The following is a 26,386-nucleotide window of genomic DNA, read 5'->3' on the forward strand; positions in this document are numbered from 1 at the left end:
TACCAGACACTGGGCCTCAGTACCGCACGGACACCGGAATCAATGGAACGGTTCCCGGTACCGGCAGCGCCGCGCCCCGGGGTTGCTCGGGGCCGTTGCGTGCGCGCCCCCGCCGCTGTCCAGGGTGCTGAACGCGCCGCTGTCCGAGGTGCTGAGCTTGCGGGCGCGGCCGCAGGGGCGGGGCCGGAGCGCGGGCACGGCCCCACGGGCACGCGCACCACCGCCCACACCCCCCCCAACCTCCCCCCTCCTTTTCGTTGCCACGGCTACACGGCTACCGGCCTCAGCCGAGATGGCGCCGCCGCAGCCCCGGCAGGTACCGGGGGCTCTGACACCCCCCTGAGGACACGGTTCACACCCCCTATGACCGTTTCTCCCCACTCCCGGTGCCCATTTATCCCTCCGTGCTATCCCCTCCGTTGTCCGTTTCCTTCTCGTTGACCGTTGTCCCCCCACTCTCCATAACTCTTCTTCCGCCACAACGACTGCTGTGCCCCCCACCCCGGTGCCCGTTACCCCCTCGGTAACTTCCACGCCTTCAATGACCACTGCCCCCCTTCTCTCCTGGTGCCCGTTCCCCGCTCCGTGACCATTTAGCCACACCACCCGGTGGCCGTGTCCCCCCCTCCCGATGACCATTCCCCCACCCTCGATGCCCGTTTCTCCCTCGTTGACCGTTGTGTCTCCCTCCCACCTCCGGTGACCTCTCCCTCCACAATGCCCGTTCCCCCTCTGTTGACCACTGCCCCCCTCCCGGGTGACCATTTACCCTTGCCCATTCCCTTCCTTCCCCTGTGACCCTGCCCCCCCGCAATGCCCGTTGTCCCCCCCCAGGCCGTGTTCCGGGCCAGCACACAGCGGTTCCTGCGAGCCCACCCGACTGTGGAGCGGCTGCTCCGAGGTTTCTTCAGGTGGGACTCACCACCCCCTCCCCAAATCCCCACCCTCCAGGAACTCCACAAAAACAATGGGATTCGGGGTTAAAATTTCCCCATTTTCCACCATGGGAAACCCCCAAGAACAGCCACTTTCACCCCAAAATGCCATTCCAGGGAGCTGCTGCTCCGGCGTCCAGAAAATGTCCTCGAGTTCGCTGCAGGTGAGGGGAGGGCACAGAGGGTCCCAAAGGGGGAGAAGGGCACGGGGAGGTCCCCTGGGTGTGTGGGGACACGACACGGAGAGCCCCCCCCCCCCCAAAGATGGAGACACGGACTGTCCCTACATGGGGAGGGGGACACAGGGTTCCCCAGGGCACGACGGGCACAGGGAGGGATTCTGAGGATGAGGGGGTGCTGCAGGGGGTCCCCCCAGGGCAAAGGGGAACACAGAGGGGTCCCCAGTTCCCGCTCACCACCCCTTGCTGTCGTCCCCCCCCCAGAATACTTCACCAATCCGGAGCTGCCACGCCAGATCCAGGAGGAACTGGGGGGGCCAGGAGCAGCAGAGGAGGGGCAGAGGCCAGCCCCCCACCCTGGGGGGATGTAGAAGAGCCCCCCCCCCCCCCAATCCTGCACACCTCCCCCAGCCCCAGAAGGGACCCCCACCACACTTCGCTCCACTCTGAGCCCTTTATTCCATGCTGGGGAACAGCCTTGGGACCCCCCCAACGCCCCCCCACCCCCCCCATTCTGGATGGGGTGCTGGGGGGGCCCGGGGGTGGGGGGGCCAGCTCAGAGCAGCGCTTCCCTGTGCGCCGCCAGCTGTGCCTCCTGCTGCCGCAGCCAATGCCGGTAGCGCCGCGTCTTGGGCCGCAGGAACTCCACCACGTCCATCGGCACCCGCACCGTGTCCAGCCCATTCACCTGCACCCCACAGCACAGCACCAATTGGACCCTGTGCCTCGGGACCCCCCCACCCCCACCCCCCAGGGACCACCTGAGCCCCCCTGGGACACCCCTACATCCCCCAGGGTCACTCTGGCACCCCAGGACCCCTCTGTACCCCCTCAGGATCCCCCACTGCCCCCCCCCCCAGGATGGGGAGAGTCCGGGCTGCTCACTCCCATTCCTCATCCCTAAACGTTCTCCAACCCTAAATCCTGGGGGTACTGGAGCTGGGGAAGCAGCGAAGAGAAAGCTGGGAACTGGGAGGGAACTGGGATGCCCTCGCTGTGGGAATTCAGCACAGGAAGCGGGACCCGACACAGATCTGAGAGGATGGATTTGGGGGTCAGGAGGCTCTGGTGGATCTGGGGTGCAGGGAGGGGGTGTTTTTCTTCCTAAATAAAGCATTCCCACTCCTCGCATCCAGGTTTTTCTGGTGCGGGCACGACGGCCGGTGTCAGAGCCTGGGGAGCCATGGGGACAGGTACTCTGGGGCACAGAGAAGAGAAACTGAGGCACAGGGGGAGTGGACTGGTGGAGCTGGGAATGGGGCAGGAGGGGCCTGGGAGCCAGAGAACTGGGCCTGCAGAGCTGTGAATAGGACAGGAGGGGACTGGGACAAAAGGATCCGTGCCTGTGGAGCTGGGAATGGAGCTGGGAAGGGAATAAGGCCCAGGGAGACGTGCCTACGGAGCTGGGAATGGAATTCAGAATATGACAGGAGGGTACCGGGGCGCAGGGAGCCAGGAACAGAGCTGAGAACGCATCGGGAGCCACTCACCGTCACCTCACACCAGTACTCGCCCCAGCGTGTGATGGGCTCCTTCGGCAGCCGCAGCGCGTGGGGAGGAACATGAACGCGCAGCTGGAACAAAGCCGGGACAGATCAGGAGCAGAGCGGTCAGCAGCGACACCCCCGGATCGGCGAGCGCAGAGCTTCCAGGCCTTGTGTGCCCAGCACTGTGCCGGCGGGGAAGCGGCTTCGCCTCCGGCTTTATCAGTCTCCTTCCGTAATCTCTTTAAGGTCCTAAACGCCGTGCTGAGCCGCTCCGGCACGTGCCCCGGCTGAGCCCCACACCGGCCACAGATGCACTGCCAGCTCCTCACACCCCTCCCAACACTAATTCCCTCCAGAACTACAGCCTCCAAGACCAATTCCAGCAGCTCTGCTCACACCCCCGAGCTCCCAGCTCTGCCTCCCCGCTCCATCTGGCAAGGAGCTCCCAGCTCCAAGACCCACTCACGTTTTTGAAGAAGTGGCGGGCGACGATTTCAGCATTCAGCTCCCACTTGACATTGTTTTTCATTCCCACCTCGAGACGGCAGTTCTTGAGGAATTTGATGGTCTGAAAAGAGAGAATGCAGGCCAGGAGGCTTCAGCTGAGCCTCGGAGCTTTCCAGACTCCCAGATTGCTCTGGAATGCTTCAGAACCCTGGTGCCGCTTTGCTCACCTTCTCCCCGCTCTGGGTCTGGATTGCCTCCAGCTTCCCCTCCTGTCGCAGCTGCAGGGACGAGAGGATCCAGGGAATAAACACTGCTGTGTGCTGGCAGCCTGGAAAAGGGTTCTCCCACCATCCCAGACTCCGCAGAGAAATCCATTAATAAGTGGGGCTCACGCAGGAGCAGACTGGATGCAATTAGCACCTCTCACTCCAAATATGAGGGACACGGCCAGCCCTTTTTAACCAAATCGCTGCTCTTTCCTTATAATCTCCTGACTCCCAAGCATAGCCAAGAGAAAACCACCCCAGACAGGCTGGGAGCGGCCCCGGCTCACCTTCTTCTCCTCCTCAAAGAGTCGCCGGTTCTCTGGTGAGGCGTAGACCGCCAGCCCCTGCGGCAGCAGCTTGTTCCGCCCCAGGTTCTTCTTCACACTGACCACGTCTCCTCTGCTGCCCAGGTCTGCGAGGAGCCGGAGGCGCCGTCAGCGCGGCAGGAGGCACAGAACGGCACTGCCCCCACCAGCAGCGGCTCCCAGGCTCCACTAGAAGGAAAATTGAGACAAACAGAACCAAAACGCCACATAATTCTTGCTTTGGAGCATCCCAGACCCCGAGGGACAGATCCCAGTCGCTACCACGTGTGGAAAGGGGACTTATCAGGGGAATCCCGTCTCTCCCTGTGTGGGGAAAGCAGGATAGGACGCAGATGAGTTCTGAGCGGGCACGTACTCTCAACAGACTGGGTGAGGATCAGCTCCAGTGGGGCCTTGGGGAGGTGCTTGGTGTCCTCCACCAGGCGGTAGATGCGGTGCCGGCGCGGGTGCAGGCGCGGCGACCGCCCCTCCTTGCTGAGCGGAACCTGCCACCACCGCTCCACCACCACTGTGCCCTGTGGGGGAAGGAGCCCCACCTCAGCTCCCGGCTCTGGCTGGGGGAACAACGGTCCCAGAGCCCCCTCCAAGGCGCTGCCCCCTTAAAATCCTCCTTTGGACACCCTCCCATTCTCCAGGAAACGCGCCCTGCGCCCTCAGGTGCTCCCAACTCCCCTGTGCAGACATCACCCCCCGCCACTTCCCAGCAGCTGCCCCCCAAGTGCAATCCCCCCAACTCCGCACACAGACACCCTCTCAACCCTCTCCCTGTTTCCCCCCCCCCAACCTCCCCCTCTCCCGAACAACCCCCCTACCCCTCTCTCCACCTCAACCGCCTCCACACTCCTTCCCCAGACACTCCCTATCCCCGTTCTCCCCCTTCCCAACACTCTGGTGCCTCCTCCCCCTCAAACACCTCCGTACTCCTCTTCCCGTACCCCCCCTCCCCTTTTTTCCTTCGTTGTCCACCATCTCTCCCCTCACGGACAATCCCCTCCGCTCCGTTCCCCCTCCCAAGGACCCCCGTTCCTCCCTCCTCCACTCACGGGCACTCCCGTACCCCTCCCCGTTCCCCCTCCCCCCCTCACGGACACCCCCCATTCCACTCCCCCTCGGGGCCCTTCGCTTCCTCCCACCTCACAGACATCCCCCCTCCCGTCCCCCCGCTCCCCAAACGCCTCCCCAGCCCCCCGCCTCACCCGGCCGTGGCTCAGGCTCAGGGCTCGCCCCGCCGCCCGCAAAAGGCCCAGGCCCGCGCCCGCCGCCGCCGCCCGGCCCAACATGGCGGCTCCTGACGAGCGCCCCACACCCCGAGGACCCCGCCGACTCGGGGGGTGGGGGGGGTAGTCTACTGCGCGCCTGCGCACAGAGCTTGAGGCCCCCCAGAAGACCCCCCCTGCGAAGGGGTGTCCGCCGCGCGCCTGTACCCAGCGCCACCTGGGGCTGCCCGCCGCGCGCCTGCGCCCCACGGGGCTGGATTGAGGACCGGGACCCCCAACCACATCCCCCCCTCCAGGACTCAACCTCACTGGTGCCCCTAAATAAACACCACCACCCTCAAGTACCCCCAACTCCTATCCCTGCATCCTTGCTTTCCCCCGAAATGAGGGGCCCCCACCCCAGTACCCCCAACTCCCCCCAATCCCCACTTCCCTGCTTCCCTCCCCCCCCCCCCAAACCAGGGACTCCCTGGCACCCCAAAACCCCCCCTACTCATCCCCCTCGGTACCCCCAGTTCCACCCTTCCTGTATCCCCCCCAAGGTAGCCCACCCCCCCTTTATCCCCACCCCCCCAGTACCCCAAACACCCCTCTGGGGTCCCTGCTTCCCCCCAAAACAAGGGACACCCCCCTCCCCCCCCCCAGTATTCCTAGCCCCCCCCACCCAGTGGTCCCAGTTCCCCTCAATATATTCCCCCCTTGCTTGACCCCAAAAGTGTGGGACCCCCCCGAAACAAGGGACCCTCACCGGGGTCCCCAATCCCCCCTGTCACCCCTCAAGCCTCCTGGTGGTCCCTACTTCCCCCCAAAAGAAGGGACACCACCCCCTCGCTTCCCAAAACCAGGGGCTCTGCGCCATCCCCGTACTCCCCCCTCGGCTCCTGGTGGGTATTCCCAGTGTTGGGAATGTGGGTATCCCAAACAGCAGCACCGACGCTTGCCGGGACGCTGTGGCTCCACCAAAACATTCCATTTATTGAACCAGGAGACGCAGGTGGGTCTTTCCCGATGCTGCGAATCAAACCTGCCGGAGAGGGGAGATCCAACGGATACTGGCTGCCCCAGCACAGACAGAGAATTGCCGGAATCTCGGTGGGATCAGCCGTCAGCAGGAGGTGGGCTCCGTCAAACCGTCATCTAGGGGGTCAGGAACATCGCGTGCCACTCCCGCGCCTTCCTCCTGGGCAACGGCATGGCCGAGCCGCACCAGCTCGGCACCGATATCCAAGTTCTGCACCAAAACACAACCGGGGCTGGAGCACCGGTGGCTCCGGAACACGGCGTGGGAGCAGGATTGAACCACGGCACATGGCTTACCTCTCCAGCGAGGACGTCGTACAGCTGGACGTTGAGCCGGGCGCCGATGCCGGCCGCGGCGTAGCTGGCGATGCGAGCCAGCAGCGGTTGCCACGCTGCGCAGTGCGTCAGCCGCGCGAAGGTTTCCAGCGCCGCCTCATCCCACTCGGTCCCTACGGATGGGATCCCACCGGGAGCGCAGTGCCAGTTAGGAGCGGGTGCCGGCACAGGAACGGGCACCGCCGGAGCCCCTGGCAACTTGCCGCTCACCGGCGGGCACAACGCCGGCCAGGCTGCACTCGATGGCTTGGAATGGCAGGCTCAGGAAATCGCTCCTGCGGGGAAGGAAACGCACCGTGATGCCACTGCCGGTATTCCCATGGAAGCCACCATCATCCTGGCTCCATCCCCGTTATCCTGGGATCCCGCACTCAGCACGTGGGGAGGTCAGCCCCTTGTCCTAGGATGCTGTGTTCCATCCCCGTGATCCCACACTCCTCATGGGGTTGGGGGGCCACTCTATTATCCTGGGATCCTGCTCCGTTATCCCATGATCCCGCACACCCTGCCAAGCTGGGGGCTTTCTCATTATCCCCGGATCCTTCTTAATTATCCCAGGATCCTGCAATCCTCATGGAGTTAAGGGCCACCCTGTTATCCCGGGATCCCGACCTGTTATCCCAGGATCCCGTACTCCACAAAGAGTGGGGGGCTTTCCCATTATCCCAGGCTCCTGTACTTCCCACAGAGTGGAGGATGCTCCGTTATCCCAGATCCTGCCCCGTTATCCCAGGATCCTGTCCCGTTATCCCAGGATCCTGCCCCGTTATCCCAGGATTCCATCCCGTTATCCCAGGATCCCGCACTCTTCATGGGCTCAGAGGGGCCACTTTGCTATCCCAGGATCCTTCCCCGTTATCCCGAGATCCCTCACACTCCGCAGAGTGGGGGATGCCCCGTTATCCCAGAATCCTGTCCCGTTATCCCAGATCCTGTCCCGTTATCCCAGGATCCCATCCCATTATCCCAGGATCCCACACTCTTCATGGGCTCAGAGGGGCCACTTTGCTGTCCCAGGATCCTTCCCCGTTATCCCGAGATCCCTCAAACTCCACAGAGTGGGGGATGCCCTGTTATCCCAGGATCCTGTCCCGTTATCCCAGATCCTGTCCGTTATCCCAGGATCCTGTCCTGTTATCCCAGGATCCCGCATTCTTCATGGGCTCAGAGGGGCCACTTTGCTATCCCAGGATCCTTCCCCGTTATCCTGAGACCCCTCACACTCCGCAGAGGTGGGGATGCCCCATTATCCCAGAATCCTGTCCCGTTATCCCAGATCCCGTCCCTTATCCCAGGATCCCATCCCGTTATCCCAGGATCCCACACTCTTCATGGGCTCAGAGGGGCCACTTTGCTATCCCAGGATCCTTCCCCGTTATCCCGAGATCCCTCACACTCTGCAGAGTGGGGGATGCCCCATTATCCCAGAATCCTGTCCCGTTATCCCAGATCCTGTCCCTTATCCCAGGATCCTGTCCCATTATCCCAGGATCCTGCCCCGTTATCCCAGGATCCCGCACTCTTCATGGGCTCAGAGGGGCCACTTTGCTATCCCAGGATCCTTCCCCGTTATCCCGAGATCCCTCACACTCCGCAGAGTGGGGGATGCCCCGTTATCCCAGAATCCTGTCCCGTTATCCCAGATCCTGTCCCGTTATCCCAGGATCCCATCCCATTATCCCAGGATCCCACACTCTTCATGGGCTCAGAGGGGCCACTTTGCTGTCCCAGGATCCTTCCCCGTTATCCCGAGATCCCTCAAACTCCACAGAGTGGGGGATGCCCTGTTATCCCAGGATCCTGTCCCGTTATCCCAGATCCTGTCCGTTATCCCAGGATCCTGTCCTGTTATCCCAGGATCCTGTCCTGTTATCCCAGGATCCCGCATTCTTCATGGGCTCAGAGGGGCCACTTTGCTATCCCAGGATCCTTCCCCGTTATCCTGAGACCCCTCACACTCCGCAGAGGTGGGGATGCCCCATTATCCCAGAATCCTGTCCCGTTATCCCAGATCCCGTCCCTTATCCCAGGATCCCATCCCGTTATCCCAGGATCCCACACTCTTCATGGGCTCAGAGGGGCCACTTTGCTATCCCAGGATCCTTCCCCGTTATCCCGAGATCCCTCACACTCTGCAGAGTGGGGGATGCCCCATTATCCCAGAATCCTGTCCCGTTATCCCAGATCCTGTCCCTTATCCCAGGATCCTGTCCCATTATCCCAGGATCCTGCCCCGTTATCCCAGGATCCCGCACTCTTCATGGGCTCAGAGGGGCCACTTTGCTATCCCAGGATCCTTCCCCGTTATCCCGAGATCTCTCACACTCTGCAGAGTGAGGGATGCCCCATTATCCCAGGATCCTGTCCCTTATCCCAGGATCCCATCCCGTTATCCCAGGATCCCATCCCGTTATCCCAGGATCCCGCACTCTTCATGGGCTCAGAGGGGCCACTTTGCTATCCCAGGATCCTTCCCCGTTATCCTGAGACCCCTCACACTCCGCAGAGGGGGGGGGGATACCCCGTTATCCCGACTCCCTCACCGCAGTGCCCGCAGAGCCTCCGGAGGAGCTTCTCCGATATCCCCAAAATCCACGAAGCGGAGGCGCAGGTTCCCTCCCGGCCGCTCATCCAGGACGCGGGCGCGGTGCCAATCCCCTCCATCCAGGTACGGAGCGGCCACAATATCCCCGGGCTGGGGGGCTCGGAGCTCCGTCTGGGGGGGGGGACAGCAGTGAGGGGCTGGGGGGGGACAGGGAGGGGGGACACGAGGGGAGAGAGGGGGACAAAGTGGGGACACACAGAGAGAGCGGGGGGGGCACGAGGGGAGAGGGAGGGGGAATGGGGGGGGACAAAGGGAGATGGGGGGACAAAGGGGGGGGCACACAGGGAGAGGTGGGGGGGCACGAGGGGAGAGGGAGGGGGAATGGGGGGGGGACAAAGGGAGATGGGGGACAAAGGGGGGGCACACTGGGGGAGATGGGGAGAATGGGGGGACACACTGGGGGAGATGGAGGGACACCCTGGGGAGATGGGGGGACAAAGAGGGGGGAAAACTGGGGGAGATGGGGGAACAAAGAGGGGGCACCCTGGGGGAGATGGGGGGACAAAGAGGGGGCACACTGGGGGAGATGGGGGAGAATGGGGGGACACACTGGGGGAGATGGAGGGACACCCTGGGGAGATGGGGGGGACAAAGAGGGGGGAAAACTGGGGGAGATGGGGGAACAAAGAGGGGGCACACTGGGGGAGATGGGGGGACAAAGAGGGGGCACACTGGGGGAGATGGGGGGAAAAAGGGGGGGCACACTGGGGGAGATGGGGGACACACTGAGGGAAATGGGGGGACAAAGGGGGGGCACCCTGGGGGAGATGGGGGGCACATGAGGGGAGATGGGGCACAAAGAGGGGGGCACACTGGGGGAGATGGGGGGGCACGAGGGGAGAGGGAGGGGGGAATGGGGGGGACACAAAGGGAGATGGGGGGGCAAAGGAGGGGGAACACCCTGGGGGAGATGGGGGGACACAATGGGGGGGGGGACATGAGGGACACGTGGGGAGATGGGGGGGACACTATGGGAGATGGGGGGGCACTAGGGGAGATGGGGGGGCACTAGGGGAGATGGGGGACAAAGAGGGGACAACCTGGGGGAGATGAGGGGACACAAGGGGAGATGAGGGGTAGAACGCGATGCGGGGACACAGTGGGAGATGGGGACACAGTGAGGAGACGCGGAAGAGGAGGATAAGGGAACGGGAAGGGTCCCATCCGTGAGGGGAAGTGGGGGAATCTGCCCCGGGGGGTACGGGGGTGTGGGGGGGGGACAGGGACAGGGGGGTGGTCACCCCGCAAGCGCCGCTCTGGTAGAGCTGCCGCATCTCGGCCGTCAGCTTGTCCAGTTGGAGGCTGCGCTGTCCGATGAGTTGGATCCAGAAGCGGTCGGGGCTTTCCGCGGCTGAGACGTAAACCTCCAGGTGCTCATCCGGCTGGAAGCTGAAATCGGGGCTGGGAACTATGGGAGAAGCACAGGAGCCCCAGTGAGAGCCGGACGGGGCCATCCCAACCCACAGATGCCGCTCGGAGCATCCATGGGATGAACAACCCCGGCAGGAGTCCGCGGTGCGGTTCCGACCCCTGGAGCAGGGATGGAGGGAGGGAGCCCAGAGCTGACGCCGCAGGAACCCGAACAGCGCTGAAACGGCTCCAAACGCTCCGTAGGTCCCCAAGGAAATCCGTTTTCCAGCACAGCTTTTGTGCTGCATCCAAGGAACCACTCAAACACTTCTCCCACCTTCAAATTTTGGCACCGCCACCTCCGGCTCCTCTGCCTCATCACTCCCATCCTCCAGCTCCTCCACCTCCTCGAAGGGCGCCTGGCTCCGGTGTGAGCCTTCATCCCAGGATGAGTCTTCCTCCTCCTCTTCACCGGGCTCTGGCATCCGAGCTCCGGCATCTTGGCATCGGCATCCCGGCTTGTGCCACCTGCCCAGGGGCTGCTTGCGCTGGCACCGCGCTGCCGTCGACTCCGCCAGCTCTTTGCGGAAGGCGTCCTCTTCCATCAGCTTCTCCAGGATGAGTTTCTTGGGTGGGAAGAGAGGAGGACGTTGGGCGCGGCGGCCGAGCTGAGTCCCCTCCGCGCTGCATCCCGCTCACCTTGGCAGCCGCCACCTCCTTCCGCGTCCCCGAGAGCTGGATGACCCGCATCGGGGACAGCCCGGCATCGCGCTCGCAGAACACTTTGGCCCCTGAGCTGCGCCGGATGCTCCGTACCGTCTCACCGCCGCGGCCTGCCGGGACACAGGGAAACTGAGGTAGGAATCAGCCTCCAGCTCGCCAGGAAGCGGAGCAGGATGGTACCTCCCGCTGTGCCAAGGCAGGTGGAAGGGGTTGGCGGTACCGATAATCCTGCCAACGGCTCGCTGCGGCACGCAAAGCTGCTCCGACACCAGCACGCTCTCTGTCACGATCTGGTGGACGGCGGCTTTCGCCCGGCACACTTGGTTGGGGGAGCCCGAGATCAGCAGCGTCGCCTCCTCGTCCTCATCCTCTTCCTCCACGTTGATGCGGGCTCCCATCTCCCGGCGTAGCTGCGGGCAGGGGACGGCAGGAGACCATTCGCTGAAGCTCCCGGTGAACGTCCAACTGGAGCGTCTTGATCCTCTCCCGTCCCCACCAAGGCACCTCAGTCCTCCTCTCCCACCCCACCAGAGCACCTCAACCGTCTCCCGTCCCCACCACAGCACCTCAGTCCTCCTCTTCCATCCCTACTGGGGCACCTCAATCCTCTTCCATCCCTACTGAAGCACCTCAATCCTCTTCCATCCCTACTGAAGCACCTCAATCCTCTTCCATCCCTATTGGGGCATCTCAATCCTCTTCCATCCCTACTGGGGCACCTCAGTCCTCCTCTCCCGTTCCACTGGGGCACCTCAATCCTCTTCCATCCCTACTGAAGCACCTCAATCCTCTTCCATCCCTACTGGGGCACCTCAGTCCTCTTCCATCCCTACTGGGGCACCTCAATCCTCTTCCATCCCTATTGGGGCACCTCAATCCTCTTCCATCCCTACTGAAGCACCTCAATCCTCTTCCATCCCTATTGGGGCACCTCAATCCTCTTCCATCCCTACTGGGGCACCTCAGTCCTCCTCTCCCGTTCCACTGGGGCACCTCAATCCTCTTCCATCCCTATTGGGGCACCTCAATCCTCTTCCATCCCTACTGAAGCACCTCAATCCTCTTCCATCCCTACTGGGGCACCTCAGTCCTCCTCTCCCGTTCCACTGGGGCACCTCAATCCTCTTCCATCCCTACTGGGGCACCTCAATCTCCTCCCAACTCCGCTGCGAGCCACCACCATCCTTTACCTTCTTGATGGTGGCTCCTTTGCGGCCGATGATGGATTTCAGGGCCACCCGGGGCACTCGCACCTTGAGTTCCAGCTCCTTGTCCCCCACGAAAGTCGGCTGCTCCTCTGCAAAGCGAGACGATGACAGATCCTCCATGCGGGGTGACAAAAAGACCCCCTTCCCGGGGGGCAAAACCACTCCGAGAGCCTCCCCATCCCATAGGATGGCTCGGAAAAATCCCAGTGCTCCCCATCTCAGCGTTCCAGGGATGCGAGGGGAGTTGAGATGCGGAGGAGATGGCTGAACGCTCAGCATGGGGAGGGTACGGGGGGGTCGCGGCACTCACCTCGGCTCTCCCGGTACCGGCGGTACAGGATATAGAGGATGGCAGTGCCGGCCGGGATACCCAGGAGCACGGCGGCTTTCTGCAGGGGGGTCAGGCTGCTCCAGGAGCCCCCCGATGCCATCGTCCCCGCAGCCTGAGGGACCGGGGGGGGTCACCAGGAGCTGCTCCCCAGCAAAACCCCTTGGTGGGATGGGGGGGACCGGGAGGAGCCCCCCCTGAGCCAGGGAACCCCTTGCCCGGCTCCCCTTATCCCGGTACCACCGGTATGGGCGCCAATAAGGGATAACCGGGAGGGGGTGTCAGGGGGGTGCAGGAGGTGTCATGGGGTGATGAGGGGGTGACAGGAGGGCAGGAAGGGACAAGAGGGTGGTGAGGGAGAACAGGGGGTGATGGTGGTGAGGGACTGGGGGACGGAGGGTGATGGGGGGGAACAATGGGGGAACATGGAGTGATGGGAGAGGGTGACGGGGGGTTAAAGGGATAATGGGGGTGATAGGGGGGACAGGGGGTAATGAGGGGGACAGGAGAGGACATGGGGTGTTGGGGGGATGTGGACACAGGGGGTGCCAGGTGGAATTCAAGCTCCCTGGAGAATCCGGTACCGGCAGTGCCCCCTCAGACCCGTGCAGCCCCAGATCCCGGTTCCCATCCCATTCCCGGTCCCACCGGTACAGACATCACCTTCAGGGCAGCTGCTGCCTCCCAGGTGGGACCGGAGATCCTGGGAAACCCCGTACCGGTACCTCCAGACCCCGGTTCCCCCCGCTCCCAGTAGTACCGGCAGTGCAGCCCCCAGACCCCGCTTCTCACAGAGCTCCCAGTCCCACCGGTACAGCTGCCGGGTGGGACTGGAGCTCCCGGGAATCCCCGGTCCCGGTGGTGCAGCCCCCAGATCCCGGTTCTCATCCCGTTCCCGGTCCTACCGGTACCGGCAGTGCCCCCCCCAGACCCGTGCATACCCCAGACTCCGGTTCCCATCCCGTTCCCGGTCCCACCGGTACCGGCAACACCTCCGGGGCAGCTGCCGCCTCCCGGCCGGGACCGGAGCTCGCTGGAGATACCGATACCGGTAATGGCAGCGCCACTCCCACCGCTCCCGGCTCCCTCCCGTTCCCGTTCCCAGCGGTACAGCCACCGCCTCCCGGGTGGGACTGGAACTCCCCGGTGTCCCCGGTCCCGGCGCAGCCCTCGCACCTCGTGCGCCGCCAACTCCTCCCGCGCACAGCAACGCTGCCCCGCCCCCCCGCGCGCCCCTCGGACCAATCAGAACGCGCCTCTCCCGCCTCATCCAATCACCGTGCGCTCCGGCCCAAGGGGGCGCGGTCATAGGGCGTGGCCAGATGCCAGCTGGGGAATAAAGTGTCCAATGGACGGCGAGCGGCAGCCCGGCCGCAGCCAATCAGCGAGCGGCGCCCTGGGCGAGGCCCCGCCCCCAGAGCGCTCTCGAGGGGGGGGCTGGAGCTGCCCCTCCCACAATGCCCCGCGCCGGGGGGGGGCGTTCCTTGCGCTTCCGTCCTCCGCTTCATCCTCTGCTCCCCCCCCCCCGTCCCCTCTCTTCACCCTCTGTCCCCCCCTTTCCCCTCCCTTCTCCTTCTGTCCGTTCCTGCCCCACTTCACCCCCCGTCCCTCTGTCGCCCTCTGTCCTCCCCGACACCCCCAGTGGCCACATCAGCCCTGCGGCCCCCCCCCCCCCCCCCCCCAGCCCTTATTCCAACCCCTCCATCACCCCCCGGCCTTTCCTGCCCCCCCCTCATGCCCATGTCCCCCCCATTAATCCTCAGTCCCCCCTATTATCCCTTGACCCCCCCCCCGTCCCCTTGCCACCCCCTCCCATCACTGCATGTTCCCCCTTGTTCCCCCCCCAGCCCCCCTCATAACCTCCTGTCCCCCCTCATCACCCTCAATCAGCCCCTTGTCCCCCCTTGTCACCCCCTCTGCCCCCCCTCCCTTGACACCCTGGTTATCCCCTATCCCCCCCCCATTACTCCCTTCACCCCTATCCCCCCATCACCCCCTGTCCCCCCCATCACCTCCCAGCCCCTCTGTCCCCCTAGCGTCCCCCGTGCCGTCACCCCCCCCATGACACCCCATGCTGTCCCCCAAAATGTCTTTATTCCACCTCGGTTCAGCCACAGTCCCCCCACCTCCACCCTCCCATCACCCCAAACCCAGCTTTTGGGGTCCCAGGGCTCAGCAGGGGCTGCTGGAGGGTCTCGGTGCTGGAGTCTCAGTGGGTGCTTTTTGGGGGTCCTGTGTCTCAATGGGCGCTGTTGGGGTTCCCAGGGGTCTCGATGGGTGCTGCCGAGGGTCCCCAGGGGTGCTAGGGGCTCAGCGGGTGCTGTTGGGGGTCTCAATGGGTGCTACTGAGGGTCCCAAGGGTCTCAATTCTGGGGTCTCAGCAGGCTCTGTTGGGGGTCCCGGGGGTCTTGTGTCTCAATGGACACTGTTGGGGGTCCTGGGGGTCTCGATGGGTGCTGCTGGGGGTCCCGGTGGTCTCGGTGCTGGAGTCTCAGCGGGTGCTGTTGGGGGGTCCCGGGGGTCCTGTGTCTCAATGGGCGCTGTTGGGGGTCCCAGGGGTCTCGATGGGTGCTCCCAGGGGTCCTGGGGGTCTTGGTGCTGAGGTTTCAGTGAGTGCTGTTGGGGTTCCTGGGGGGGTCTCGGTGCTGGGGACTCAGCAGGCTCTGTTGGGGTTCCCAGGGGTCTCGATGGGTGCTGCCGAGGGTCCCCAGGGGTGCTAGGGGCTCAGCGGGTGCTGTTGGGGGTCTCAACGGGTGCTACTGAGGGTCCCAAGGGTCTCAATTCTGGGGTCTCAGTAGGGGTCCTGGGGGTTCTGTGTCTCAATGGGCACTGTTGGGGGTCCCAGGGGTCTCGATGGGTGCTCTTGGGGGTCCCGAGGGTCTGGATGGGTGCTACTGAGAGTCCCAAGGGTCTCATTTCTGGGGTCTCAGTAGACTCTGTTGGGGGTCCCGGGGGTCTTGTGTCTCAATGGGCATAGTTGGGGGTCCCAGGGGTCTCAATGGGTGCTGCCAGGGGGTCTCGGTGCTGGGGGCTCAGTGGGTGCTACCAGGGGCCTCAGTAGGCTCTGTTGGGGGGTCCCGGGAGTTCTGTGTCTCAATGGACACTGCTGGGGGTCCCGGGGGTCTTGATGGGTGCTGCTGGGGGTCCCAGGGGTCTCGATGGGTGCTGTTGGGGCGTCCTGGGGGTTCTGTGTCTCAATGGACACTGTTGGGGGTCCTGGGGGTCTCGATGGGTGCTGCTGGGGGTCCCGGGGGTCTCGGTGCTGGGGTCTCAGTGGGTGCTGTTGGGGGGTCCTGGGGGTTCTGTGTCTCAATGGACACTGTTGGGGGTCCCGGGGGTCTCGATGGGTGCTGCTGGGGGTCCCGGGGGTCTCGGTGCTGGGGTCTCAGCGGGTGCTGTTGGGGGGTCCCGGGGGTTTTGTGTCTCAATGGACACTGTTGGGGGTCCCGGGGGTCTCGATGGGTGCTGCTGGGGGTCCCGGGGGTCTCGGTGCTGGAGCCTCAGTGGGTGCTGTTGGGGGTCTCGGCCTCGGGGGCGAAGAGCTCGCGGTAGAGCGGGGGGAAGGCGGCGGGCAGCACCCCTGGGTGCAGGCGGCCAAAGGCCTCGAGCTGCTCCACGTGCTGCGAGCACAGCGTGCGCAGGCGTCCGGGCGGCGGCAGCTGCACAACACGCGGAGTCACCAACTGCCACGCGGGGACACGCAGCGTGCATGCAGGGGACACGCAGCGTGCATGCAGGGGACACACGTTGTGCACACAGGGGACATGCAGCACGCATGCAGGGGACACACGTGCACACAGGGGACACGCAGGGGACACACATTGTGCACACAGGGGACATGCAGCGTGCATGCAGGGGACACACGTTGTGCACACAGGGGACAGGCAGGGGACAGGCAGGGGACACACGTGCACACAGGGGACAGGCAGGGGACACATATTGTGCATATAGGGGACATGCAGCGTGCATGCAGGGGACACACGTTGTGCACACAGGGGACATGCAGGGGACACACATTGTGCACACAGGGGACATGCAGCGTGCATGCAGGGGACACACGTTGTGCACACAGGGGACAGGCAGGGGACACACATTGTGCATACAGGGGACACGCAGCACGCATGCAGGGGACATGCACTATGATGACAGGGGACACGCAGGGGACACAAGTGGTGCACACAGGGGACACGCAGGGGACATGCATTGTGCACACGGGACATGCAGCATGCATGCAGGGGACATGCACTGTGCACACAGGGGACACGCAGGGGACACATGTGGTGCACACAAGGGACATGCAGCGTCCACACAGGGGACACACAGGGGACATGCACTGTGCACACAGGGAACATGTATGATGCACACAGGGGACACGTATGTCACATCCAGAGAGGGAACACACGTGTCACACAGAGACGGGACATGTGCACACACACAGAGAGGACACACATGTCACACACTGAAGGAGGGGACACGCGTGTCCCCCGCAGCCCCCCCGGCCTGTGCCCACCCTGCTCAGCAGTCCCTCGCGGTGCGTCCGGCGCAGCAGCAGCCGAAGAGCGGCTTCCAGGTGTCCCTGTAGCCCAGACACCCTGTCCCTGTCCTGGAGACACGGCCGGCCTGGGGACAGGGACAGGGACAGCAGAGGAGTGGGGACAGGGATGGGGACAGGGACAGCAGAGGAGTGGGGACAGGGATGGGGACAGGGAAAGGGACAGCAGAGGAGTGGGGACAGGGATGGGGACAGGGACGGGGACAGCAGAGGAGTGGGGACAGGGATGGGGACAGGGATGGGGACAGCAGAGGTGTGGGGACAGGGATGGGGACAGGGACGGGGACAGCAGAGGAGTGGGGACAGGGATGGGGACAGGGATGGGGACAGCAGAGGTGTGGGGACAGGGATGGGGACAGCAGAGGAGTGGGGACAGGGATGGGGACAGGGATGGGGACAGGGAAAGGGACAACAGAGGAGTGGGGACAGGGATGGGGACAGGGAAAGGGACGGCAGAGGAGTGGGGACAGGGATGGGGACAGGGAAAGGGACAGCAGAGGAGTGGGGACAGGGATGGGGACAGGGAAAGGGACGGCAGAGGTGTGGGGACAGGGATGGGGACAGGGAAAGGGACGGCAGAGGAGTGGGGACAGGGATGGGGACAGGGAAAGGGACAGCAGAGGTGTGGGGACAGGGATGGGGACAGGGAAAGGGACGGCAGAGGAGTGGGGACAGGGATGGGGACAGGGAAAGGGACAGCAGAGGTGTGGGGACAGGGATGGGGACAGGGATGGGGACAGGGATGGGGACAGCAGAGGAGTGGGGACAGGGATGGGGACAGGGAAAGGGACAGCAGAGGTATGGGGACAGGGATGGGGACAGGCAAAGGGACAGGGAAAGGGACAGCAGAGGTGTGGGGACAGGGATGGGGACAGCAGAGGAGTGGGGACCGGGATGGGGACAGGGAAAGGGACAGCAGAGGAGTGGGGACAGGGATGGGGACAGGGAAAGGGACAGCAGTGGAGTGGGGACAGGGATGGGGACAGTATGGACAGGGACTGGATGGAGAGAAGGATGGGACAGGGACAGTGGGGGCATGGGGACAGGGATGGGGACAGGGATGGGATGGGGACAGGGACAGGATAGGGACAGGATGGCGTGGGGACAGGGATGGGATGAGGACAGGGATGCAATGGAAACAGGGACAGCAGGGGTGTGGGGACAGGGACGGGCTTGGCACGAGGACAGGGACAAGATAGGGACCAAGACAGGCATGGGGACAGGGATGGGGTCAGACAAGGATGGGGACAGGATGATGATGGAGATGGGGACGGGATGGTGACAGGGACGGTGTCCAAATGCGATGAGGACGGGGACAGGGTGGGGACCACTACAAGGCCAGGAATGGGGACAGGGAACGGGACAGGAGGGGACACTTCAAGGATGGGGTTGGGGGGGGAGCACAGAGCCAGATCGGGACACCCGAGCCCAGCCCTCAGCCCCCCACTTTAGGGAAAAACCATGGGATTTGGGGCAAACCGGGGTCCCCACGGTGGTGGGGAGGGAAACTGAGGCACGGCGGGGGGGACGGGGGTCCCTCACTGGCATTGACGAGGACGATGGCGCTGAGCAGGGCCACCTCGCCCTCCGAGAGGTGCAGAGCGCAGAGGCTCTGGGCGAAGTCGAAGATGGAGCCGATGAGCTCGTGGCAGCCTGGGGGGACCCCTGTCACCGCGTGTCCCCACACATCTGCCCCTTTATGTGTCCCCCCCGGTGTCCCCAACCCTACCCAGGGACCGGAAGAGCTCAGCGCCGGCGAACTTCCCCTCGAAGAAGACCGTTCGGTTGTCGGCGTTGAAGGCTCGGCACATGCGGACCAACACCACCTCCATGGCACCTGGCACCGCCACGGGATGGGGACAGGGACGGTGGCACCAACCCTGGGGGCCGTCACCTCCTCAATGGGCTCAGGGTGGCCCTTGGGGACCCATGGGGGCTGTCACCTCCTCAATGGGGTCAGGGTGGCCCTTGGGGACCCGTGGGGCTGTCACCTCCTCAATGGGGTCAGGGTGGCCCTTGGGGACCCATGGGGCTGTCACCTCCTCAATGGGGTCAGGGTGGCCCTTGGGGACCCATGGGGCCGTCACCTCCTCAGTGGGGTCAGGGTGGCCCTTGGGGACCCATGGGGGCTGTCACCTCCTCAATGGGGTCAGGGTGGCCCTTGGGGACCCATGGGGCTGTCACCTCCTCAATGGGGTCAGGGTGGCCCTTGGGGACCCATGGGGCTGTCACCTCCTCAATGGGGTCAGGGTGGCCCTTGGGGACCCATGGGGGCTGTCACCTCCTCAATGGGGTCAGGGTGGCCCTTGGGGACTCATGGGGCCGTCACCTCCTCAATGGGCTCAGGGTGGCCCTTGGGGACCCATGGGGCTGTCACCTCCTCAATGGGGTCAGGGTGGCCCTTGGGGACTCATGGGGCCGTCACCTCCTCAATGGGGTCAGGGTGGCCCTTGGGGACCCATGGGGCCGTCACCTCCTCAATGGGGTCAGGGTGGCCCTTGGGGACCCATAGGGCTGTCACCTCCTCAATGGGGTCAGGGTGGCCCTTGGGGACCCATGGGGCCATCACCTCCTCAATGGGGTCAGGGTGGCCCTTGGGGACCCGTGGGGCTGTCACCTCCTCAGTGGGGTCAGGGTGGCCCTTGGGGACTCATGGGGCTGTCACCTCCCCGATGGGGTCAGGGTGGCCCTTGGGGACTCTCACCTCTCCAATGGGACCAGACCATTCCGTTGCTGATGGACACCAGGGCTGGGGACATGGGGGCAGCAGGGACTGTGGGCTGGGGACAGGGGACAGAGTGGCCCCAAAGCTGGGGACGAGGCGATGGGGTGGTCCCAGGGGTGGGGGACAGGGTGTCCCCGTCCGTACCTGCTTTGAGGAGGACAATCTGATCATTCTGGCAGAGGTCCATGAAGCCGCGCAGGCGCTTGGCGAACTCCACCACGTACTGGATGGCCTCGGTGACGCGCGCGGCACAGCGCTGCCACATCTCCTGCATCGACTGTGCCACCGGTCATCACCCCAAAGCCCCCAAGAACGTCCCCATCGCTCTACAAGCCCCACACCTGGCCCTTGGCATCCTCCGGCCACCCTGGAGACCATCACGTCCCCTCCTCTGTCCCCATCTCAGTGGAGCCAGGTCCCACCGTTGAGCACCCATGGGTGGTGGAACCAGCTCCAACCACCGAGCAGCCATGGGTGGTGGAACCAGGTCCCACTACCGTTGAGGATCCGTGATGCCTCACCTTCTTCTGGTAGGCACAGACCTCTTCACGGGTGAAGGTCTCCCAGCGCCGGAGCTGCAGGTCCTCGGCACGGAACTGGCAGGTTTCCCGGTATGACCTGAGGACGTTCTGGGTGAGATGCTCTGTGGGGACACGGAGATGGGGGCTTAGGGATGGGGACAGGATAGGACAAGCAGTCCTTGACCATGTCCCCGATAGGCAAGGTCCCACCAGTATCCAACACCCATCAGTGATGGAGCCAGGTCCCATCACCATGAAGCACTCCTGACTGATGCACCCAGGTCCCACCACCATTGAGCACCCATGAGTGATGGAATGAGATCCCACCACCACTGAGCACCCATGGGTGATGGAGCGAGATCCCACCACCATTGAGCACCCATGGGTGATGGAGCGAGATCCCACCACCACTGAGCACCCATAGGTGATGGAGTCAGATCCCATCACCATTGAGCACCCATGAGTGATGGAGTCAGATCCCACCACCATTGAGCACCCATGGGTGATGGAATGAGATCCCACCACCACTGAGCACCCATGGGTGATGGAGTGAGATCCCACCACCATTGAGCACCCATGAGTGATGGAATGAGATCCCACCACCACTGAGCACCCATGGGTGATGGAGTGAGCTCCCACCACCATTGAGCACCCATGGATGGTGGAGTGAGATCCCACCACCACTGAGCACCCATGGGTGATGGAGTCAGATCCCACCACCATTGAGCACCCATGGGTGATGGAATGAGATCCCACCACCGCTGAGCACCCATGGGTGACACCCGCACACACATGGCACCCCATGCCTCACCGATCTCCACGCCGGCAGACACGGATGACTCCAAGAGGCTGCCGACACCTGGGTGGGGGTGGAAACCAGGACCCCCCCTGTCCTTGTCCCCATCCGGACCCCTCTTGGTCCCCTCCGGCTGCGCTGCGGTGTCACTCCCCACGTGGGCTTTGCCACCTGCGGTGCCATGGCGGGTGCCGGGGCGCCCCGGGGTGCCGGGGGGCGGCGTGGGGGTCCCCTCGGCTGCGCGCTGCGCCAGCTGCTGCTGCACCTCCGCCTGCAGCCGGTCCCGCTGCGTCTTGGACATGCGGCCGAACTTGACGGCTGTGGGGAGAGGCGGCGGTTGGGGACACGCGTGACACACGCGTGACACACGCGTGTAGGGACCTCAGCTCCCCGTGACCTACATCGTCCCGAGTTTTCCGACTCCACGGCCCCGTTGGGTACCCAGAAGGGGTCAGGGGGGACCCAGAGTTAAGGGGGGACCCAAGTATTGAGTTAGGACGGCACCCAAGGCTGGGAGGGGACAAAGATGGGGGGTTTGGGGTGCACCAGCATTAGGGGGGACCCAAATGTAGGGTTAGGGGTGCCCCAGGGTGGAGGAAGAACCAATGTTTAGGGGTGCCCCATGCTCACGGTCCTCAGTTTCCTGAGGTTTAGGGGTGCCCTATGCTCAGGGTGCCCTGATATGGGGGTGCCTGAGGTTAGAGGGGACCCTGATTTGGGGGTGTCTCATGCTCAGGGTGCTCTGGTTTGGGGGTGTCCCGGATTGGGGGTGCTCTGTGCTCATGGTCCCAGGGCTTGAGGGTGCCCCATGCTCACAGTGCCCAGTGTTGGGGTGTCCTGTATGGGGTCCTCTGGGTTTGGGGGTGCCCCATACTCATGGTACCCAGTTAGGGGTGGTGGTGGGTGTAGGATGCCCTGGTTTGGGGTGCCTTGTGTTGAGATGCCTGAGTTCGGGGTGCCCAGAGTTAGTGATGCTTCTGATTTGGGGTCCCCCGGCTTTTGGGGTGCCCAGTGCTGGGGTGCCCAGTGTTGGGGTGCCCAGGGTTAGTGATGCCCCTGGGTTTGGGGTGCCCAGTGTCGGGGTGCCCAGGGTCAGTGATGCCCCTGGGTTTTGGGGTGCCCAGTGTTGGAGTGCCCAGGGTTAGTGATGCCCCTGGGTTTTGGGGTGCCCAGTGTTGGGGTGCCCAGGGTTAGTGATGCCCCTGGGTTTTGGGGTACCCAGGGTTAGTGATGCCCCTGGCTTTGGGGTGCCCAGTGTTGGCGTGCCCAGTGTTGGGGTGCCCCTGGCTTTGGGGTGCCCAGTGCTGGGGTGCCCAGTGTCGGGGTGCTGAGGGTTAGTGATGCCCCTGGGTTTTGGGGTGCCCAGTGTCGTGGTGCCCAGGGTCAGTGGTGCCCCTGGCTTTGGGGTGCCCAGTGTTGGGGTGCCCAGGGTCAGTGATGCCCCTGGGTTTTGGGGTGCCCAGTGTTGGGGTGCCCAGGGTTAGTGATGCCCCTGGGTTTTGGGGTACCCAGGGTTAGTGATGCCCCTGGCTTTGGGGTGCCCAGTGTTGGCGTGCCCAGTGTTGGGGTGCCCCTGGCTTTGGGGTGCCCAGTGCTGGGGTGCCCAGTGTCGGGGTGCTGAGGGTTAGTGATGCCCCTGGGTTTTGGGGTGCCCAGTGTCGTGGTGCCCAGGGTTAGTGGTGCCCCTGGCTTTGGGGTGCCCAGTGTTGGGGTGCCCAGGGTCAGTGATGCGCCTGGGTTTTGGGGTGCCCAGTGTTGGGGTGCCGAGGGTTAGTGATGCCCCTGGCTTTGGGGTGCCCAGTGTTGGGGTGCCCAGTGTTGGGGTGCCCAGGTTAGTGATGCCCCTGGCTTTGGGGTGCCCAGTGCTGGGGTGCCCAGGGTTAGTGATGCCTCTGGGTTTGGGGTGCCCAGTGTCGGGGTGCCCAGGGTCAGTGATGCCCCTGGGTTTTGGGGTGCCCAGTGTCGGGGTGCCCAGGGTCAGTGATGCCCCTGGCTTTGAGGTGCCCAGTGTCGGGGTGCCCAGGGTCAGTGATGCCCCTGGGTTTTGGGGTGCCCAGTGTTGGGGTGCCCAGGGTCAGTGATGCCCCTGGGTTTTGGGGTGCCCAGTGTTGGGGTGCCCAGCCAGGGTTAGTGATGCCCCTGGGTTTTGGGGTGCCCAGTGTCGGGGTGCCCAGGGTTAGTGATGCCCCTGGGTTTTGGGGTGCCCTCACCCTGGCGGGACATGCCGAGGCGCAGGCACTTCTGCAGGCGGCAGTGCTGGCAGCGCGTGCGGCTGCTGCGGTCGATGCTGCAGTTCTGCTCGCGGCTGCAGGCGAAGCTGGGCCCGCTCTGCTGGCTGCGGCGGAAAAAGCCCTACGAGGGGGTGACACCCCGAACCCCCAAACCCTGACCTGAGCCCCCCTGAGCCCCTGAACCCCCCTGAACCCCCCTCTGAGCCCTCAAACCCTGATCCGCAACCCGCGGCCCTCCCGTGAGCCTCCGAAGCCCCTGACACCCCAAACCCCTGAACCCCCCAAACCCCCCTGAATCCTCTGACACCCCAACTTGCAACCCCTGAACCTCCTCAAACCCCCAAACCCCCCTGAATCCTCTGACACCCCAACTTGCAACCCCTGAACCTCCTCAAACCCCCAAACCCCCCTGAATCTTCTGACACCCCAACTTGCAAGCCCTGAACCTCCTCAACCCCCCTGAACCCCAACCCCAACCTCTCGAAGCCCCTGAACCCCCAACACCTCAACCCACACCTCCTCATCCCCAGAACACCCCAAACCCACACCCTGAACCCCCCAAACCTCTCAAATCCCTCAAAACCCCCTCGAGTCCCAACCTGAACCTCCCAAACCCCCGAAACCCCTGACACCCACACCCCTGACCCCCCCAGCACCCCAAGAAACCTCCAGCACCCCTGCACCCTGAACCCCCCGCACTGCCCGACACCCCCTGCCACCCTCTGCACCCCCAAACCCCCCCTGCACCCCAAGAGACCCTCAGCACCCCTGCACCCCGATCCCCCAGCACTGCCCGACACCCCCTGCCACCCTCTGCACCCCCAAACCCCCCCTGCACCCCAAGAGACCCTCAGCACCCCTGCACCCCGATCCCCCCTGCACTGCCCGACACCCCCTACCACCCTGTGCACCCCCAAACCCCCCCAGCACCCCAAGAAACCCCCAGCACCCCTACACCCCAACCTCCCCCAGCACTGCCCGACACCCCCTGCCACCCTGTGCACCCCCAAACCTCCCCTGCACCCCGACTCCCCCAGCACTGCCCGACACCCCCTGCAACCCTCTGCACCCCCAAACCTCCCCTGCACCCCGACCCCCCCCAGCACTGCCCGACACCCCCTGCCACCCTCTGCACCCCCAAACCCCTCCTGCACCCCAAGAGACCCCCATCACCCCTGCACCCCGACCCCCCAGCACTGCCCAACACCCCCTACCACCCTGTGCACCCCCAAACCCCCCCTGCACCCCGACCCCCCCAGCACTGCCTGACACCCCCTGCCACCCTCTGCACCCCCAAACCCCCCCTGCACCCCAAGAGACCCTCAGCACCCCTGCACCCCGATCCCCCCTGCACTGCCCGACACCCCCTACCACCCTGTGCACCCCCAGACCCCCCACCCCAGCACCCTCTGACACCCCAGAACCTCTTCCCTGGCTCCCCAGCACCCCTGACTCCCCCCCCCGGCCCCTCCAGCACCCCATTTCTGACCCCCCCCCCCCCAGGACCCCCACCTTGCACCCCTCGCAGGTGATGACTCCGTAGTGGATCCCTGAGGATTTGTCCCCACAGATCTTGCACGGAATCGCCTCGATGGGGGCTGCAGGGGGGGACACGCGTGTCCAACCGTGTCTGTCCCCTGTGTCCCCCCGTGTCCCCCCGTGTCCCCCGCGCCCCACATTACACAGGGGATCCCCATGTTCTCCGTGTCCTCACTGTCCCCATGTCACACATGGGCTCATGTGTCCCCCGCGCCCCCACATTACACAGGGGATCCCCATGTTCTCCATGTCCCCCATGTCCTCACTGTCCCCATGTCACACATGGGCTCCCGTGTCCCCCGCGCCCCACATTACACAGGGGATCCCCATGTTCTCCGTGTCCCCCATGTCACACATGGGCTCATGTGTCCCCTGCACCCCACATTACACAGGGGATCCCCATGTTCTCCGTGTCCCCCATGTCCCCATGTCACGACTTGGGGTCCCGTATCCCCCGGTGGCCTCACGTGTCCCTTGTGGGTTCACGTGTCACCACCCGGGCTCCGGCGGCCGCCGTGGGCTCACGTCCCCCATGGGTCCCTGCGTCACAGCGCGTTCCCGAGGGCCCCACAACCACAAATGCCACCCACGTCCTCACTGGGTCCGTGGGCTCACGTGTCCCCTGCGGCACCAGAGGCCCCGATGGGTGCCCTGTGGGCATCAGAGTCCCCTATGGACCCCCATATCCTCTATGGACCCCAATGTCCTCAATGGACCCCAATGTCCTCTATGAACCCCAATGCCCTCTATGGACCCTGATATCCTCTATGGACCCCAATGTCCCCTATGGACCTCAATGTCCTCTATGGACCCCGATATCCTCTATGGACCCCAATGTCCTTTATGAACCCCAATGTCCTTTATGAACCCCAATGTCCTCTATGGACCCCGATAGCCTCTATGGACCCCAATGTCCTCTATGGATCCCAATGTCCCCTATGGACCTCAATGTCCCCTATGGACCCCAATGTCCTCTATGGACCCCAATGTCCCCCATGGACCCCGAGGTCCCCTATGAACCCCGATGTCCTCTATGAACCCCAATGTCCCCTATGGACCCCAATGTCCTCTATGAACCCCAATGTCCCCTATGGACCCCAATGTCCTCTATGGACCCTGATATCCTCTATGGACCCCAATGTCCCCCATGGACCCCGAGGTCCCCTATGAACCCAAATGTCCTCTATGGATCCCAGTGCTCCCAGTGCCCCCAGTACCCCCAGTACCCCCAGTGCCTCCCGGTGTCCCCGCACAGGGTGGGCACTGGCAGCCGCCGGAGCTGCTGAAACCACAGCGGCAGTGAACGCTGGTGAAGCCACAACTGGGACACAGCCCCACCCGGCAGGAAGGCACCCACCGCCCCAGCACAGCCCAGCACGGCCCAGTATAGCCCAGTACAGCCCAGCATGGCTCCAGTACAGCCCAGCACTGCTCCAGTACAGCCCAGTATGGCTCAGTACAGCCCAACATGGACCCAGTACAGCCCAGCATAGCCCCAGTACAGCCCAGCATGGCCCCAGTACAGCCCAGCATGGCTCAGTACAGCCCAACATGGACCCAGTACAGCCCAGCATAGCCCCAGTACAGCCCAGCAT

The 26,386-nt window shown here is 64.2% G+C and overlaps 4 protein-coding genes across 6 annotated transcripts; 1 reads left to right on the plus strand and 3 right to left on the minus strand.

Annotated features, from left to right (window-relative positions):
* The first annotated feature begins 269 nt into the window (after nt 1-269).
* On the plus strand, nt 270-1,607 carry RIIAD1 (regulatory subunit of type II PKA R-subunit domain containing 1). 2 transcript variants are annotated; one of them, XM_054051016.1, is made up of 4 exons: nt 270-316; nt 835-911; nt 1,053-1,099; nt 1,379-1,607. In XM_054051016.1, the coding sequence occupies exons 1-4, from the start codon at nt 293-295 to the stop codon at nt 1,483-1,485; spliced, it is 255 nt and encodes an 84-aa protein (XP_053906991.1). In that variant the 5' UTR covers nt 270-292; the 3' UTR covers nt 1,486-1,607. The 2 variants fall into 2 exon arrangements, with proteins under 2 accessions (XP_053906991.1, XP_053906990.1); XM_054051015.1 differs by having other exon boundaries at nt 1,053-1,607.
* Nucleotides 1,608-1,622: 15 nt separating this feature from the next.
* On the minus strand, nt 1,623-4,990 carry MRPL9 (mitochondrial ribosomal protein L9). The gene is made up of 7 exons (XM_054051014.1): nt 4,837-4,990; nt 3,996-4,155; nt 3,602-3,726; nt 3,276-3,326; nt 3,068-3,169; nt 2,605-2,688; nt 1,623-1,802 (listed from the first exon to the last, which is right to left on the minus strand). The coding sequence occupies exons 1-7, from the start codon at nt 4,918-4,920 to the stop codon at nt 1,671-1,673; spliced, it is 738 nt and encodes a 245-aa protein (XP_053906989.1). The 5' UTR covers nt 4,921-4,990; the 3' UTR covers nt 1,623-1,670.
* A 662-nt stretch (nt 4,991-5,652) lies between these two features.
* Nucleotides 5,653-13,633, minus strand: TDRKH (tudor and KH domain containing). Of its 2 annotated transcripts, none has more exons than XM_054050797.1 (11): nt 13,604-13,633; nt 12,410-12,542; nt 12,082-12,188; nt 11,112-11,301; nt 10,868-11,001; nt 10,506-10,794; nt 10,060-10,226; nt 8,757-8,929; nt 6,424-6,488; nt 6,175-6,326; nt 5,653-6,088 (listed from the first exon to the last, which is right to left on the minus strand). In XM_054050797.1, exons 2-11 carry the CDS (start codon nt 12,528-12,530, stop codon nt 5,963-5,965), a joined length of 1,524 nt encoding a protein of 507 aa, XP_053906772.1. In that variant the 5' UTR covers nt 12,531-12,542; nt 13,604-13,633; the 3' UTR covers nt 5,653-5,962. The 2 variants fall into 2 exon arrangements, with proteins under 2 accessions (XP_053906772.1, XP_053906773.1); XM_054050798.1 differs by lacking the exon at nt 13,604-13,633 and adding an exon at nt 13,411-13,553.
* A 2,190-nt stretch (nt 13,634-15,823) lies between these two features.
* On the minus strand, nt 15,824-24,839 carry RORC (RAR related orphan receptor C). The gene is made up of 9 exons (XM_054050799.1): nt 24,765-24,839; nt 23,232-23,356; nt 21,037-21,339; nt 20,226-20,347; nt 19,849-19,981; nt 18,709-18,816; nt 18,522-18,632; nt 16,938-17,047; nt 15,824-16,086 (listed from the first exon to the last, which is right to left on the minus strand). The coding sequence occupies exons 2-9, from the start codon at nt 23,242-23,244 to the stop codon at nt 15,928-15,930; spliced, it is 1,059 nt and encodes a 352-aa protein (XP_053906774.1). The 5' UTR covers nt 23,245-23,356; nt 24,765-24,839; the 3' UTR covers nt 15,824-15,927.
* Between the last annotated feature and the right edge of the window lie 1,547 nt (nt 24,840-26,386).

The sequence above is a fragment of the Cuculus canorus genome, chromosome 28 (assembly GCF_017976375.1).
Source record: "Cuculus canorus isolate bCucCan1 chromosome 28, bCucCan1.pri, whole genome shotgun sequence".
NCBI lineage: Eukaryota > Metazoa > Chordata > Aves > Cuculiformes > Cuculidae > Cuculus > Cuculus canorus.

Excerpts from the sequence above, each read along its gene's own strand:
- TDRKH (XM_054050797.1), bottom strand. The coding sequence starts at position 12,530 with ATGGCATCGGGGGGCTCCTGGAGCAGCCTGACCCCCCTGCAGAAAGCC. Across the intron at positions 11,002-11,111 it reads AGCCGTTGGCAGGATTATCG|GCCGCGGCGGTGAGACGGTA; the intron begins GTACCGCCAACC and ends GTGTCCCGGCAG. Across the intron at positions 10,795-10,867 it reads AGGAGGTGGCGGCTGCCAAG|AAACTCATCCTGGAGAAGCT; the intron begins GTGAGCGGGATG and ends TTCCCACCCAAG.
- RIIAD1 (XM_054051015.1), top strand. The coding sequence starts at position 293 with ATGGCGCCGCCGCAGCCCCGGCAG. Across the intron at positions 317-834 it reads CGCCGCCGCAGCCCCGGCAG|GCCGTGTTCCGGGCCAGCAC; the intron begins GTACCGGGGGCT and ends GTCCCCCCCCAG. Across the intron at positions 912-1,052 it reads CTGCTCCGAGGTTTCTTCAG|GGAGCTGCTGCTCCGGCGTC; the intron begins GTGGGACTCACC and ends ATGCCATTCCAG.
- RORC (XM_054050799.1), bottom strand. Across the intron at positions 20,348-21,036 it reads GTCTGCCGGCGTGGAGATCG|AGCATCTCACCCAGAACGTC; the intron begins GTGAGGCATGGG and ends GTGTCCCCACAG. Across the intron at positions 18,633-18,708 it reads TGAGCTCTTCCGGTCCCTGG|GCTGCCACGAGCTCATCGGC; the intron begins GTAGGGTTGGGG and ends GGGTCCCCCCAG.
- MRPL9 (XM_054051014.1), bottom strand. The coding sequence starts at position 4,920 with ATGTTGGGCCGGGCGGCGGCGGCGGGCGCGGGCCTGGGCCTTTTGCGG. Across the intron at positions 3,327-3,601 it reads TCTTTGAGGAGGAGAAGAAG|CTGCGACAGGAGGGGAAGCT; the intron begins GTGAGCCGGGGC and ends TCGTCCCTGCAG. Across the intron at positions 3,170-3,275 it reads AGACCCAGAGCGGGGAGAAG|ACCATCAAATTCCTCAAGAA; the intron begins GTGAGCAAAGCG and ends CTCTCTTTTCAG.